Genomic DNA, 16764 nt, shown 5'->3' with positions numbered 1-16764 from the left:
CAAGGCCCCACTCACCACTCGCGTCATGGAGCCGTTGACTCATCGTCTTGGTGATGCGTTCAGTGCACATATAGTAGTGATGGTTCTACACGGACCCTAGGGAGCCGTTGGTTTGTGGGCAGGAAGGCCTTCACCCACCTCACCCACGCCGTGGTCTGAACCACGCTCTCTTCCCCGGCCAGTGTCGGGTTCTGAGGCTCCATTGTGTGACCTGCCCGGTCTTGTCGTTTCACCAGGCACCTGCTGCTGCCCAGACATCGCTCCGTCAACTGTTTTCATAAATATTTAAGCGGCGGCTTTGTCACGCTCTTCCTTGGTGCCATTATGCCGCTAAAAGCTCCTGTCAAAGGGGGACGAGCGCTGCGGCGGAGGCAGAAATCCGGCCCGGCAGCTGCTGTGTCGCGGCCGTAACACGTCCGCCTTCTGTTCCACCTGCTGCTCTGCCGTCGCTAGCTGCCCGCGTAGCGCTCGGCGTTAGCATTTTGACTTTGAACACGAAAAAAAGTCAATCACATGTCATAAAAGGGCAAAAACACATTCCTGAATTTATTACAGCCGCCTCTCGTGGGACGGCCCCTGCTGCCCCCTGGTGGCGATCAGCACTTCCTGCTTCTCATGTCGAACACAACATGGGTCACAGTCTGTCTGTGCCTCTCTGATGCCAGCGTCTGCATCAGCATCAACGCATCAGTGCAAACATTTCCTGTGGTTTCAGGGAGGACGTTGCTTCCAGCTCCACGTTCACGCTGGAGGACAGCGCTATCTGCCTCACCTCGGAGCAGAGCACCATGGACGTGGACATAGACCGCGACGATGGATCAGTGCTGGACGTCTACTTGGTGAGTAATAATCTGTCAAATCCCACATTCCCTCTGATGTCTAGTGCACATTACTTCAATCAGGACCTCTTCCTCTGTTTACGTCTGCAGTGAAACGAGCTGCTCCACAAACGTCATTTCCTCCTGCCAAACACAAGACAATCGCCGCGCTCCGTGGGACGAGGCCACGCTGGCCTGTGATGCTACTTGCCGTGCTGCTACACCCATGTCCACTTGTATTGCCAACACATACCAAGACTGAGATTTCCCACCGGTCTAAAGGAACATGCCACCAAGTCACAGTGACGCATATGTGCAGGAACCGTGTGACATATGTGCTCAGACCGAGTGTTGCTTTTTAGGCCATTTGTCAATGCAGTGCCATTAAGTTTTATATATGTATCCTGTTTATTAGCCTACACAAGTCCCTAAACTATATAAACCCGAGGAACAGGATGGACAGTGTGTTTTCTGCTGCTCAGAATTAACGAGACACTTTTAAAGGTTGCAAGTGCATTAATCATGGATCAGATGATAAACGTTTACAGTGGATTCACGTTGGCGTCGCTCGTAGCCACAGCCGACGCGGATGAGGACAGACTCCTATGAACACACCTGCTGTGGTTAAACTGACCGGACACAAACCTCGAGCGAAGGAACGCGAGACCAGACGGTTACTGGGTCGTGGGTGAAACACGCGGAGGGACGACGGACTCGCTAATGACAAAAAGGCACTTTTGACGTTGTTCATGATCACTGTGAGGAACAGAGGATCTGAGGATGTTGGTACCTGACAAAAGCACAGATTGGTGCGTGAACATGCACTTTTCCCCCTCTTTTTACTCTACAAATCAACACCTCTGTAAGTCATGGATGCTAAATGTACAGAGACGATGAAGGACCGTTGTGCATCATTTTGTGAAGCTACTAGTTTTTGAGCTTTGTCATGGCTGAAGTTGCTTTTTACTCAGGATGTTCTTTGATACTGAACAAGCGTGTCCTCCAAGAAGTGGCGAGACAATTATCCTACAGTTAGAAGCTGTCCCATACCTCTTCCAGCTCATTTCTGACTATAAATGTTGAAATCCACCACCACCAGTTGAGATCATTGTGTGAATCTCAATATTTTACCATTTGCTGAAAACATTTCAATTGCTGAATGTAAAGACAAAGCATATTTATATATAGAAGAGACTCCTATGAATAAACCGCTACAATTCAGTGGCAAGTGAATGTATGTACATTTTCTAAGAAGAAACCAGACTCTGATTTACAGCAGCACAACACGAGCACAAAACCAGTCGCTTCTGCCATGTAACAATTTTAATTTACAGAACATTGTCAAATTGCATTACATTTAGTGCAAACAACACTTCTGATGTACAGCTTAGAAATATACAAAGTCTGTAGATTGCGGACAAAATATCAAAATTAACAACACTAAACGCATTCTCGTGGTCATAAGCAAACAATTATCCAGGTACTTTCTAATCTTTGACCTCTTTGCCTGAAAATATAATTGTTCGAGTTCAACCACATGTGCCAATTGGAAACCCCAACCCCCCCCAAAAACTCTGATGGCATTAAACACAATCTGGACTAGGATGGTACGGAATGCTGACGCTCTCCTCTGCGCTTTGTTTCAGTGTTGATAAATGCACATCTGGTGGCTGTACAGTAGCAAAAGCCAGGACGGTCAGGTTCATCCTGGTGTCTAAGGCATTCTGAGGGTAGATAACAAGTCAACGGGGCAGGAGGCCACTGCCCTGTAGTGTGGCGTCTGAAATGCAGTGTTGGGGGGGGGGGGGGGGTACAACATTCTAACGGCTCCATCCTATCCTGCAATGTAGCAGCAGGACTCATTAACAAAGCCCGAATGAACGGGTCTGCCTCACAACGGGCTGAAAATGCTGAAAACAACCGAGGGTGCATGAAATGTATCCACACGTCTCTCAAGCAAAGAGAGGAATCTTTGTATCAGACAACATGCCTGGTCATTCGCACGCATCTGTCAGCAACTGTGTTTGACATCAAGGTTAAAGACAGATACACACTGATTATAAACCACGACTTAGCATCTACAGTCTACAGTCCACTACGCCAAGGACATCGGATTAGTGATTATCAGTTCAACGGTGTCAAAGTATTGTCCAATGCCGAGTTAATAAGACTTTACCGCCTACTTCAGATTTCCTTTTCCCATTGGTGTCATCAAATTCAAGCATATAACAGTCATTTCACATTTCTCACATAGGTAAACTACATAACTGAAAACTAGTCTTTTTTTATCTGTACAATACATTGTGTCCTTAGTGCTCTCTGAAAACTACTTTAGAGTCTAGAAATATAAAGATTTCAAAGCTTTAGGCTCTGACCCTCCATCAAACCTCAAAGAGAGTCATCACAAAAGGGACAGGAGAAGGCAAGAAAGACGAGATACTGTACCACACCTCACCAGCGCCTCTACTGTGTCCACTGTCCTCTCTCGTGGTACTTACTTCAGCAGCAACAAAAAAGCAGCTGTAATATTATTAGGAAAGAAATCAAACCCCAAAAGTCAAGAAGATTGTAATGATAAGAAATGTACAAAACAGCTTACTAGAAAAAAACAACAACAAAGAACCACGTAGGAAACTTGAATGTACAGACATGTAGCCATGACATGTGGCGTTACGCTGTAATAACGAGCCTGGGATGAAAACTGCTGATGGATTAAAGCCATAAATGTCCTCTAGAGGCAGAAGAGCTTCCAGGAACTGGTGATCTGGATGGCGCGGTGTCCTGCATATAGAATGGGTTGTGTAGTTTCACAACGGTCTGTCTTGTGGGCATCCTCTGCCCCTATAATCCTGAAAGAAGAAAGGAAGAGTTTAACCTCAGCGTGCCAGAAATATCAGTAAAAATCACATTAGATTCTCTTTTGGGTTTCAAAGACAAAGCAAGAATTGATACTTGATTCCTTATTACCTCTTAATCCTCAGAAGAGGATGGACTTTCCAGCAGTTTTCTCCTGCACATATGAGGTGAAGCGCTTCAGGAACTTGGGATATTCCCTCTTGGCCACAGCTCTAAGGACCGACGCTGGAGCCCAACCTCCTGGGTTTACTGTAGCCACAACAAGATAAAAATATGAATCATCAACCCATGGTGTTCTGATTGAACACAGTCTGCGGTCTTTGGTGCCCTCAGTATATAACACAATCTATAGGGGCTCATGGCATTTAAAGCATTGAGCTCTTAGATTTAACTGTTAAGCAACACTATTCATTTTTTATATGCTGGGGCGACACTTACCGTTGGCAACATAGGTGATCTTACAAAGGAGGTTTTCTCTGCATATCTCTTTATCACCCTCTGGTGGGCTGACCAGTGTCTGGCAGATCATGGCAACGTTGATTTTGGCACGAACACAGCGGTTTGTGGGCTGTAAACATAAATGCAAACCATTCACAAGCTGCCACAAATTTCATTGTAGCCGATTTGACAGAGTAGGTGAAGTTAACAAATAAATTCTTTCATTTAGCCCTAACGGGCCTTAAAAAGCCTGCCTGAAGCTAAGTGGTATTTCAGTCCAACTGTTTTCATCTACTAGGCACATTTTTAATAATGTATAAGAAGATGTGGTGTAATCTTACAAGAGCATTATCATGATCCACTGAAAAGTTGCAAACCAGCCACGTGTCTGGGTCATTTTCGTTGGTTGCCAGGATTTTCCTGATGGCTGACAGGTAGAGCACGTCCCTCTGAGAGGCCGGCCACACTCTCTGGAAATCAGTCAGAGATATTCACATGCTTATTCAATAAGCTGTGGAATATTACAGAACATATGCACCTTCATAGACATATGAAACCACCCTGACTTGAGTTTACCTTGTGCGTCTGGTAAACGATGATTGCGTTATCAGAAAGCGTTTCCACGACGTTGAAATTTTCAATCGTAGCTGTGGAAGAATGAGTCCAATGGGGTTATGACATTTGAAATGACTAACTAACGTTACTAAAATGACGTGGACGTCTGAAAAAGTGGACGTACTCTCCCAGTCCATGCGTACGCTGGTGTCCCAAAAGTAGTGGCAGACCTCATGTCCCGTCACCCCTTTGACAACATGCGTGGCTTTTAGAGGATCCAGCACAATGCCGTTCTCCTCCACTTCTCTCCTGTACACCTGTTACACAGAGTGCAATGAAAACAAATCAACAGAAAGCACACCTTAGATTAGTGACTGGCCAGGTTAAGAAAATAGGAAATAGCTTTGTAGAGTGGTGTGACTAGCAGTGTCATGGTGTCCTGTCAATCCTCTTTCTATTTGAGGTTGTTTTAATTATTAATATGCAGAGTCTACTTGGACAGCTGCACATTCTGAGGAGGCCCAGAGCAAAGAACAAACTGCAATCAGGAGCACTGTCTCTGTTCGGGAGTGGACCTGGATCAGCAGTGTTTTCAAAAGGCATCCTTTATATATTCTAAGCAAGTGAAATGATTCATAATAATGACTCACCTTCATCTCTCCTTCTTCTATGACCAGCTGCCAGTTGGCATCTCCTCCCACATCCTGAAGAGAGTAAGTCATATGACTCTGCACCATTTCCTCCACCTAAGAGACAGACACATTGATTGAATTTGTGCTTCTGCTGATGTTATTTAGGGGACAAAACAATACAGTGTTAGATATGTAAGGCTGGTTTAGTCATGGGTGACAAGCATGCCAAGACACCCGTGCTAGTATTATATTACACTAGTGGTGATAATGTTATTGGAGGCAAACCGAAAGCTACTGTACAGTGACTAAATAAATATTAAACAGTAGGACGTCCCAACGGTGCATTAGAAAGAGAACAGAGCTAGTGTATTAGGGATTCATGCCTGTCATTCTGTGGAGTCTTAGAGAGAGGAGGAGCAGGTGTCAATGATGGAGTCATGCACCAGCAAACATTTTATCAACAATTTACTCACAGGAATTTTAAATTTTAAAGTTCATTTAAAGCCAACCAAAGCATCTGAAAGCTTGTGAAATCCCCCAGAGGCCGACATTCATTCTCATGCTCTCTGCTCATGCTCTCTCTGACTGAAGTAGGCGTTTGAATATCCCTATAGATACAGGTGCCCTTTGTTGACTAAATACATTACCTGAGCGCTGAATCTGTGAATGTCATCTGAAGCACTGACTAGCTCAACGGAGGACAAGGAGGAAGAATGGCTACAGGGCTGTACAGCAGAAAGAGGGTTGGAGGAGAGAGAGATAAGCAACAGTCCACCCCGCAGCAAACCAGAGCACACAATCACAACCGCAATCATTTTAAGCAATAGGTACTGATTCTGTCTGTGAGCAGACTAAGATGATGCATGGGCACATTATGAGAACATGTCATTGGAACAGAAGCTGCACAGGCTTCAAACAGAATGGATGAGATGCAGAAAATAGGTTCACAACAGAACAGAGTTGAACAGCAAGAATGTGGAGAATTTAGAATGTAAGAAATGTGTTGGGCACCTTGTTGGCACATCGATGAGTGCCGATGGTGGAGTAGCTGTCTCCAGGTGGAACTGGAGTTAGTCGAGGTATTCGGACCTTCTCCGACTGGCTCTGAGGGGAAACGTTTTCACACAGGATAACGTTACAGAGCAGGACAGATGGCACATCTCTGCAAGGAGGGAGAATAATACAGGAGTAACTTACCTGCTCTTCTATCTTGTCTTGTCTGTCCAGTGCAGCTTCCACTGCATCAAAGAACTCTTCTTCATTGATTAAACTGTTGGGCCCTTCCTGTCAAGAGATAACAACCAACATGTGCTGTCAGGCTTAGAGGGATCCTGTGAAACAACTCCAGTCCAAGGCACAGAACTATTCGACCGCACGCCGTCTCTTAGTCATCATCTTGCCTCATAGTCTGGGCCTCCGTAGTGGGACTTCTTCTTCAGTTCATGCATAGCAGATTTGTAGGCATCTTCTATCCTCCTCCTCTTTTCCAACTCCTGCACAGACCGAGACAAGTGGAGTGCTGTTAGTTAACAAGTTATGAAAAACAATAAATACAACTGATGTAAACATAAACAAACATTAAATGCTCCGTGTTGCTAATCCTTTACAATGAGAAAGCAAGCAGGAGGATTTTAGTGTTACGCAGTCGAGACATACTGTATCTCCACCCTAGTGACAATATTATTTCCTCAGACTACAGCTGATACTGTAAGTAACTCATCACTTCAACAAATTTGACCTAATATCTCTGTCCCTACCAGAAGGAAATCAACACTTCACACAAGTAAACTAAAGACAGACTGCAACTACATAATATTTCTAATAATGTGTTCACAACATGCTGCTCAAAACCAAACGACCATAGGAAAAGTTTTTGCTCTGAGAGACAAGTACTTGGTCTACGTAAGAGGAAAGGAGTAAAACCGCATTAAAAAAAGTGGACTTAGCTAAATTAGTGTAGCAGAAAACAAGCAGGAAACACATAAATACAGTAAAATCCCTAAACCAGACAGGAATCAATAAAGCAAACACAGCGTAAAGGAAGGCATGAACCTATGTCACCACGTCAGACCTACTGTGAAAAAGAGGCTGCAGGTCTGTAGTGGAATCCATCTCTGTTTCTGGGATTTAAGCAGCTCTGTCCTCGGTCGTAACGAAGGCTTCCACCAAATGTACCGTGAAGTCTGAGTAGTCATTTCCTAATTCACTCGGCCCACAAGTCTGAGCCAATGTATCGTTTTCCTGCAGCTGGTCTTCTGTAACTATTTCTATTTCCCTACTCCACGCTGGCAGCAAAGATCCAGATCCAGAACCAAACATAGATAAGACTGAGGTAGTGCAAGTCAGGCAGTCTGAATTAACTGAAAGCACTCCCCGGCTTCAGCAAGCCTCAGGGTTGGGCAGCACGCCTTTACACAGAGGAAAAAAACAAACTGGTTTGACTGCATCAGCTGACTTGATCAATGTGAAAGAAGTTGTAAAGGGCATGTCTATACAGACAGAGGGCTTTTCTAGACAGCGCAAGATCAATGAATGGAAAAAAGTGTTATGGGAACTCTAGTGATTCAATAAAGGCTACAACACCATACGAAATATATGGATCATACAGTATAACTTCTAAACACAATAGACACGCAGCTTAAGTCTTATCTGTCAGAGAAATCAACATTATTCATTCATTTAATAAAAGCCTTATAACATTTCTACCATCCTTTGTATTTCATTTTCATTACATTTTCCAGTAAACCTATCCATCAATATTATTTCATATCACTGACTCACATACTGCAATCATGGTTAAATATTTGGTCAGCAGGGTTTGGTCCAGCAACCACATCAACCTACAGAACAGAGCCCAAAAGTGGAGCTGTACTGCTCATAACAACAAGTGGAAGCAACAATTCCCTGCGTCTCACTCATTTTTAAAGGAAGCTGTACCACAAGTGATATTTGATCAGTGTGTGGGTAGTTCAAGACTGTACCTTGTCCAGTCTCTTCTGCCAGCTCTCCTCCCGTTTGACCATCAGTTCAATGCAGTGGGACAAGGTAGAGAGGATGCCTGCTGTAGTGGCCTTGAAGGTGATGGCCTCACCCTTAAAGTCAATCCCGTTGATACCTTTGGGACTGGCAGGAGAAAACACTGACAGACACAGATGCAAAAATATAACTAAGGGGCCATGACTTGATCTGAATGTCAAAGCAAATCGTTTATTACAAGGCTAACTAAACATCTGTTTCACAATTATTCTCAACAGAAGACATGTTTTTGCAGCTAAACTTACGTTTTTCTTTGCTGCCATTGTTGTTGTGGTTAACTTCACCATCAGCCTTTGCAGTGGCAAGAAAGTCGTCTTCATCCTCCTCCAGTACTATTAAGAAAACAGTGGCAGTTAGAAATTCTGTAAAGCTGGCAGCACACGGTTCTTTTATTGCTGACATTATAAACCGGCACCTCTAGAAGTGCTACCTTAAGTATGTAATTGTTGAACACAATTCTTTCTAGCAACAAAACGTTCAACTATCAGTTCATTGAACCTGCCTTAGAAAGCAGCTCAACAGGAAAGTGGTACTGAAGGACACAGAGAGGTTCTGCCTCAGAGATTTAACAGGCCGCAAAGTGCTCTGTAAGTGGATAGAGGTCTTGTTTCCTTCTCACTGAGTATTACTGACTACTCTTCTTCATCTCCCCATCTATTAATACTTCCCTTTGCCAGTAAACATCAAGACTAACGCCTGCTTGCTAGAACTGCAATGCTTTCAATATTAGATTTTTTGGTGAACATGAACAAATTTAATTTAAATGTCCTAAATGAAGGACCATAGTTTAGGCCTCAGGTTACCTCGGTCTCTCTGAAACTCATCTTTAGAGACAGCATCAGCACAGGAGTCAAAATATTTCTGCAGGGTGTCCACTTGTCTGCAGAGAATGTCCCGGAAAGTTTCCATTTCTGCTAGCTTCTCACGTAACCGGTGGCCCTTCTGATGGCAGAAGACAAGATCACATGAAAGTTGTCAGAAGACAAGACACATCTTAGTCGGGGTTGTTAATGTCACAAGACACTATGTTTCTACCTTGAAGGAGGATGTCGACGTGGCAGACAAGGCACTTGCTGCTGAGGTGAGAGACAACATGGATCCATGACGCCTCAGACTTGTTTCTGAACCATAACCAGACTCGGCCTGCAACCCACACAAGGTACATGTGGGAAGGAAAAAAAAAAAAAAAAGAGTGGAAATGATGAAGACATTTAAAGAAAGAGCAGAAAAGGAAACATACAGACTAAGCAAAGTAGAGAAAAGGGATAATAATTAACTGCATACATTCACTGGACTTGTATCAAGGGAAGAAAACATTTTGCGGCTCAATAAAAGAGACAGAGGCAGTGGAAGATCAACACTAGCAGTCAGCAGCACCAAGTCACACTGAGCTGGACCAGTGCAGGGTTTACACCTACACAAACAAACCAACAGAAGAATAACAGACCCAGCCACTACACGGGATACTAAAACATTCACTACACATTATCCCAAAACCTGCACATCTAGGTATCATTTCTACTTTGCGGAGATAACGTTTTAGCACATGAGGTGCATTGTTTGCACGTCATTTTAAAGCAGATCTAGGACCAGGCTTCAGGGGGTGGGAGTGACTTCATTTGTTCCGTAAATGTGGCCAAAAATCCAAAGAACCCCACCAAAGCAAAATATTCTTCTTTCCATATTAGGATCTTAAGACATTAACATTAGAGAAGACAGTGAATATGTGGATGCCAACACTTTGCCATCTACAATTTAACACTTAAACAATAAATGGAATTTACTTATTATAATAACAGTAATGTTGCTACAGTAAAACCTATATTCCAGAACAAGACAGAACAAGACTTCCAGATTCTGAGGTCTGTGTTAGTTGACACTGGTATGGAAAGTGCTTTTGTGTGTGTGTGTGTCCACTGCTGGCTCCACAATTACAATCCAATGAACCCACAGCTTCACTATATTTTTTTTGTTATAACTTTCCTAATGCACCACATGTGCTCCATGTTGTCTTCATCTATGCTTTTCTCCATCAATATTTCAAGCCCTAAACAAACGCTCACGATTTGCTCCTGCTGACTGGTTTCAACCTACATTTTATACTAGTCAAAATGAGAGCACGAATGTACCGGTAAATATAAATGATTGTTAGATGTTGTATAGCTCTGTTCAGATCCCTGTGATGTTCGACTATTTTTACTATATTAAATTTTACGTACTAGTAGGTTGGGCAGAGACAACAAAGAAAAGCACCACAATGAAGCAATGAAGAGCGAGACTTACACATAATACATCTGCTCAGCTGCATCACACAACCATGCAAATTAAACACCCACTCAACCACAACACATGAACGGTAACCTGTGTCAGAATCAATGCAGTGGAGACGAGCAGTGACAAACCCAGCCCATCAGAAGTGGAAGTAAACAACTATGCATGCAAACTCAAAATTTAGGTCATTTACTGTAATATTCTCTCTTGTCATAAGTGTAGTATATTAATCATAAACTTCAGTGATGACCGACGGTGTAAGATGCAAGCAGCATGCCAGCACGCTATAAGCCCACCATTCGTCCATTCCCACAGCCAAAGCAGAACAGGACGCTGCCGCAGTCCTGGCGGTTTGCTGTCCCCAGCATTGCCCAGACGCTACCGCAACACTCAGTGTGTCCTGACAACTCAGATGCTTTAATCCAGTACTCCCGTATCCCTGGACACACCTCGCTGATGAACAAAAGACAAGCAGAGGTGGCAGGGAAGAGAAGCCACAAAGGCTCGGGCTTAGCTCATCCAATAAAAGATGGAGAAGACAAGAAAGTAGTCGCCTTCTCCATTAGTCAGGGGAGCATCAGACACTACCTGCTCTATGAAGCAGAAGAGACAGAGAAAGAGTCCTAGGATTCCTTGGCAGAGCAAAGCGGGTCTGCTCTCAGTAGGCTCTCAGTCAGCTACTCTGCAGACGCACACACACACACAGTTGTGCCGCATACATATAGCAACAGACCACACACCCTGATATGTGAAACCTTTTCGTCTGGTCCGTCTTTATGTCCAGCATCCATCGCTGAGCGAGCAACTGAGACGGTATGTGTTTGCATGGAAGGCAGAGAACCAGAGAGAGGCAAAAATGAAGGGTTCATGCATGTATGCATCAGAGTGAGAGGGAGAGAGACCGGGGCTGTCCGAAGCCGTTTGTGAGATAAGCTGCTAAAGGAGCAATAGGTGGGCGAGTAAAGCAGGCTACAGCACATCATGACAGAGAAGAAGAGAGAGAGTTGGAGTGACAGAGAGGCAGAGAGTAGGAGGCAGAGAGCAACATTTCTCTTGTTCTACTGCTTTTCACCTATCTGCCTGACCAGATCCACTCTCGTTCTGATTTGCCAGTGTCGACCCAAGAAGCCTGACCTTAGCCAATACTGTTCAGACTACGCCGACAACAGGCCTAATGCTGAAGAAGAAAAGATGGGGGAGTTTCCCCCGTCCCTCTCTTATCACCCCCATGAACGTGACCGAATGGAACAGTCTTCGCTGCTGATCTCTCTATTTTTGCAGCGTGTCTGTGAGAACGAGCAATTAAACAAATGCATTATTCATCGAGAGCAGCACTTAAAATCCCTGCATTTAGCACAACTTTTCCCACCTCCAGGAAAACACCCACACATATAAACACAAATGCTCTGAACAGACAAAAGACCTATTTTGTAATATTAATATGCAAATCTGGGTGTTGCCCTTTGAAAATGTCTCATTAAAGACCTTTAAAGTTTAATGTTACACAATTTGTACCTGCAGTAATAAACCACAGCTTTATTAGAGGCGCCCACACAAACAATTAACTGCATGAAAGACGGTTTCACACATCATCACGCCTTCATTTGCTTTGTATTTTGAGTTGAGAAGACAGAAATCGGTAAGAAAAAAAAGCTTGAGTTGTTATAGTTAACAAGAAATCTGAGCTAGTGATAAATGTACAAAAAAATACTTTTAAAAAAGCTGATACGTGCCTGAAATACCCATACTCCACATCAAGATGAACGTTTCTCAGATTAAGGTACTGACTGCTGTACATGCTTTCACTCTGACTGACTGAAAGAAATAAAAAGTTCACAAAGAAACAATGTCTTTAAACTGGTATTTATAATAACAACACCCACGCTGTTAGTCCAGCAGGGGGCAGTGCTGACACATCCTGAAGCTGACTGATCACTGGGTCACGTAGACATAACCCTGAAATAGTCTCACACCGCTGCTAATGGAGCAGAGACCTGTGGTCGCTCACAATCCATTGACAAGACCAAACCCCACAGCACTAACAAAGCCATCCACAGCACCCTCTCAACGGAGAAGCACGACCAATGAGAGCTCACAGGGAAGCTTCTGTGCTCTTTGGCGGTGATGAGTGCAGTGGGTTCTCAAATACAACGTTTTTATGAGGCAAACACAAGCCAGTAAAAAAAAATCCATTAGCTATTAATTTGTCATTTCATCCATTCATATAACAAACAATAGTGACTTGTGAGTAAAAGCACAACATCTACTTTGAAAGGATGTTAAAGCAAATGTAGACATTAAGTAAAATAAAAATAAAAAAACGACAGTACTGCGTCATTAAAGTATGGATCATACTTTATATCATTATTGTGTGAACAAATTTTGTCAACATCAGTATTTGACGCCATTTAAGTGCATTACAGATTAGGTATGCTCCCAACCAACCAATGAAATTAAATTAGTATTATTAAAAAAACAAGCGTGCCTTCCAATATTACAAATCTAGACAGTGCACACATAAGTTGTGTTTTACATAACTGAAGTTGTACATCATTCAGAAGGTGTCCTTGTAGAGTGAGCAGCTGTCTGGGATCTGATGACCTGACAGGGGATAACCCCACCTCAGCACCTCACTCCCCAGATTCCTCACATTCTCAATGTAGAGGGCTGTGTGTGTGTGTGTGTGTGTGTGTGTGTGTGTGTGTGTGTGTGTGTGTGTGTGTATCCCTTTCCTGCCACTCCCAGCTCATGGAACAAAACAGATACAGTAGCTCCCTGTCTTTTAATGGCACCCCCCCCCCAACCAGAATAGGTAAAATATTGAATATGAATATTGCTGCTAAGCAATATTTTAAATGGGTGATTAAAGCTTTCAAGAAAAGAAGTAAATAAACGGTTTAGGGAACTGACAAAACAACATGTACAAATCAATTCAAGCACAATGAGCATCTGTATGTGGAGAAAAGTAAAAGCCAACAAAGTCAGTAAAAACTGAGACACGGACAACTTACCTTGTGCAACTCGATTGACTCAATCCACTGCAGCCTGTGCTCAGGATCTTCAGCTCTGAGGTACCAAACGCTGTCGTTCACGCTGATGTCAAAACGACACTCGTCAAACTCATGGGGCTGCAAAAAAAGGAGGGAGAGGTCGTAAATACATTTTTGTCCTGCACGAGTAAAGACTCACAAAATAGTGATGGCAAAACCAAACCTCTGTTATTTAATATGAAAAACTCAGCGTTACAGTCTCCCATATTTTGGCTTTATCTGCTGTAACTCCTCTGTCTGCTAATGACACTGGCTGAGTAGTGATGACACATTGTTGACACACATGGATTCAATCAGGCACAAAAAAGTCCCATCCACACAATAAACAGGAATTTTAATTGGAAACTGATGCCTTGTCTGCAGGCACAACTCAGCCAGCTGCACAAGAAAAATATTCCTCCAGCTTTTCCTGAACCCGGGTCATCACAAACTTTCCTCCTGCTCTCGGGACAAATCTTTCAACTATTTCACTCCCCCGTCCTACAGCACACCCCACCCAACTCCAACTACTGACCAGCTCTCAAACACGTGCACCAAAGAATTCCCCGTTTTCTCTGAGATTGGAATCTGCGCAGTGGCGTCGAGCGGCGACGGGACCTGCTTCCCAAACGCTCCTGACAGGGAAGAAAACTCCTGCTCCTCAGCAGCAGTAGCTGATCGGTCAGCTGACAGAATCGCACGCTGCCTGACTTTAATTAAATTTTCTGAATGACACTCATGTGCAGGTTAATTTGCTGCCACTGGCAACAGCAACACACCCGCCAACTCTGTGCACAGGCTCTGTTTAACCTGATGCAATATTGTTACACTTGAACACTAGTGTTACATTTCACAAGCTGCATGACTGCCATGCCGATTGGGGCCAACGGTTTTCTCTGACCCTTAAATACCTTCTAGTAATAGAGGACGGGTAAAAACGCCCTCTGAATTGAAAATTTCACTATAAGCAGGGGCATGCAACAGTAACCCCATGTGCACACACCCATGGTATCATGGCTTCATCACTCCAGTCTATCTTGCTGCGCTGTATTAGACACAGCCCATAAACCCCAGTTTTACAATCCAGTTTATACTGCTGATTTAGCCCCGGAACATTTTCTTTTTCCTTGCATAGGCACTATTGTATGTCCACGCTGCACCAGCTTTTTACCCTTGAGCTAAACTGTGGCGCCCTGTGATAGTCACATTTGGGATTCTGACTGATTTGAAATTCTGGAAATGTACCCTGAATTGCAAAACTAATACTTTCTGCCAAGGTTGTGGAGCCTTAGACAACTGTCTGGTGTCTGTCTGTGACTACACAATGTAGAACCGACTGATATTAGGCAAGAAGAGAAGCAGAGGCTTGTTTCTGCATTCCTGACTCCTCATACCACAGCTCCTTAGGCAGTCCTGGCTTCGGATAAATGAAAAGGGGAGAGGCAGTTAACAGTTACTCTGTGGGTCATATAGTTCTAATTAACAGCGAGCATGTGTACTAAAACTGTACACATCATAGTCAGTTAGTGTAATATGTTTGGAAAATATATACTATACAGTACGTTGTTTACAGTATGCACAAACATCAGAATGTTTACTGAAATGACCAAACTCCCTCCAGGAAACTAAGTAAGCTTTCACGTTGTGGTTTAATCCACTTTTGAGTCATATAATCCTATTGCACAAATCACAGCAGGACCGTTTGCGTGGCCTCTGTACTCAGTATGTTCCTCTGTAGCAGTATGTTCCGAGAACAGTGAATATTTAACCAGGGTGTGGGATTTCAGCTTATCTCATCCACAGGAGGCCAACCTGGGGAAGAATATAGGTGCAATCTTAACAATCTTAACAGTTTGCAGATAAATCTTAGCTGAAACTGTAAAAAGAAACAGTTTCCAAAGGCATCTGAAATGACAGTGGCGTGTTTAAATGTCGCCTGGGAAGATAATGCAGATATGTGATCATAGCAACACTGACGTCACTTGCAATGTTTGGCCTCCTATCAATTAGTAATGGTAACTGAAGAAATAGAAATTCAACTCCAAGCTAAGCATGGAGATGACACAATCCAAACACTGCGATGTTGGTACGTTAGACAGCAGGAGAGCAACAGTGTCAAGCTCCTTCCCTACAACAGAAGGCGGAACTCACACACTCACCGTGATGACAGCCTTGCTGAGGCACAGGGACCCCCTGCAGCCGTACTCCCGTTCATCCTCCGACTTGTAGTAGCTCAAAGTATTGTTTTTCAACACGACCCATCGGTCCTGCCACCCGTGTATGTAATTTGTCCACTGCAAACACACAAGACGCAAAGCACTTACGACCACGTCTATTTTTGCATATGCGCATAATATTTGAGCCTAACTTACAAATACTCATTGGGCTCAGACGCCTTGTGTCTTATTAACCTCTCCAATCTGTGGAACACCGACCGCCAGCTGTTTCTAAGCCTCACCTTGCTCAGGACGCCTCCCAGCTCCACAGGCTGCGCAGATTCCGGGTCCACATCCTCATCCGAACTGGACGATGAACTCTTTTCTGACATTTAAATCCAAGGTTGAGTGGAAGCGCGGATCTTATCCTGGTGCCGTTCCGTTCGTGTCTGGATTAACCAGTTTATCAGCACAAAGGCGTCACGGGCAGACCTACTGAAAGCTTCTTTAACTCAACCTGAACGTCAGCGAAACAGCTTTAATTTGGCATTAACTCAAGTGCAACATTTAAAACATCCGCCGAATAGTGTCATGAATCTTTGCCCGTCTGACACACTTGAACCAAGCTAACGAGTCCCGTAGCAGGTCAGAGGAGACAACCGAGCTTCAACTTTTCGATGTTTGCGGGCTTTGGTTTTAAATTGATGTCGAATACGACTAAGATTAGCTGGTTAGCAGTTAGCTGTCAAACGACGCAACTAGCTAACACGGACTTAACTAGCAACTTGTCACAATTCTCGATAGCTATGTTAGCTGCTATCGATTAGCTGCTCAAAGGAGTGACCGATAAGCAAAGCTCTCGTATTGACCCAGTATCACAACTTATAATAAATGACGCGCAAAGGATCGCATCGTCGCTGCAGTTCCGCGGTTTAGTTAGCAGTAGCGGAGGAAGACTAGCTTGTCTTCATTA

The 16764-nt window shown here is 43.8% G+C and overlaps 2 protein-coding genes across 4 annotated transcripts in view; one reads left to right on the top strand and one right to left on the bottom strand.

Annotated features, from left to right (window-relative positions):
• pip5k1bb (phosphatidylinositol-4-phosphate 5-kinase, type I, beta b) overlaps positions 1 to 2051 on the top strand; it is a 50133-nt gene extending 48082 nt beyond the window's left edge. Inside the window, 2 exon segments of the mRNA XM_029161496.3 lie at positions 716 to 839; positions 930 to 2051. Of these exon segments, the coding sequence (XP_029017329.1) occupies positions 716 to 839; positions 930 to 932 (127 nt within the window). The 3' untranslated portion in view covers positions 933 to 2051.
• A 72-nt stretch (positions 2052 to 2123) lies between these two features.
• Positions 2124 to 16758, bottom strand: LOC114861838 (ceramide transfer protein-like). 3 transcript variants are annotated; one of them, XM_029161489.3, is made up of 18 exons: positions 16094 to 16758; positions 15795 to 15929; positions 13618 to 13734; positions 9371 to 9478; positions 9139 to 9277; positions 8581 to 8667; positions 8281 to 8438; positions 6700 to 6792; positions 6497 to 6583; positions 6311 to 6403; positions 5947 to 6024; positions 5318 to 5413; positions 4852 to 4984; positions 4689 to 4759; positions 4454 to 4582; positions 4113 to 4242; positions 3786 to 3923; positions 2124 to 3667 (listed from the first exon to the last, which is right to left on the bottom strand). In XM_029161489.3, exons 1-17 carry the CDS (start codon positions 16181 to 16183, stop codon positions 3796 to 3798), a joined length of 1872 nt encoding a protein of 623 aa, XP_029017322.1. In that variant the 5' UTR covers positions 16184 to 16758; the 3' UTR covers positions 2124 to 3667; positions 3786 to 3795. The 3 variants fall into 3 exon arrangements, with proteins under 3 accessions (XP_029017322.1, XP_029017324.1, XP_029017325.1); XM_029161491.3 differs by lacking the exon at positions 5947 to 6024; XM_029161492.3 differs by lacking the exons at positions 13618 to 13734; positions 15795 to 15929; positions 16094 to 16758 and adding an exon at positions 11347 to 11794.
• Between the last annotated feature and the right edge of the window lie 6 nt (positions 16759 to 16764).

Source organism: Betta splendens, chromosome 9 (assembly GCF_900634795.4).
Source record: "Betta splendens chromosome 9, fBetSpl5.4, whole genome shotgun sequence".
Taxonomy (NCBI): domain Eukaryota; kingdom Metazoa; phylum Chordata; class Actinopteri; order Anabantiformes; family Osphronemidae; genus Betta; species Betta splendens.
The sequence above is the reverse complement of the archived record's forward strand: the minus strand, read 5'-3'. Positions and strand labels throughout refer to the sequence as shown.

Coding starts and splice junctions, on each gene's coding strand:
- LOC114861838 (XM_029161489.3), bottom strand. CDS start 16,183: ATGTCAGAAAAGAGTTCATCGTCCAGTTCGGATGAGGATGTGGACCCG. Junction 8,668..9,138: donor TGAGTTTCAGAGAGACCGAG/GTAACCTGAGGC, acceptor TTTTCTTAATAG/TACTGGAGGAGGATGAAGAC. Junction 5,414..5,946: donor TTCACAGATTCAGCGCTCAG/GTAATGTATTTA, acceptor TCTGTCTCTTAG/GTGGAGGAAATGGTGCAGAG.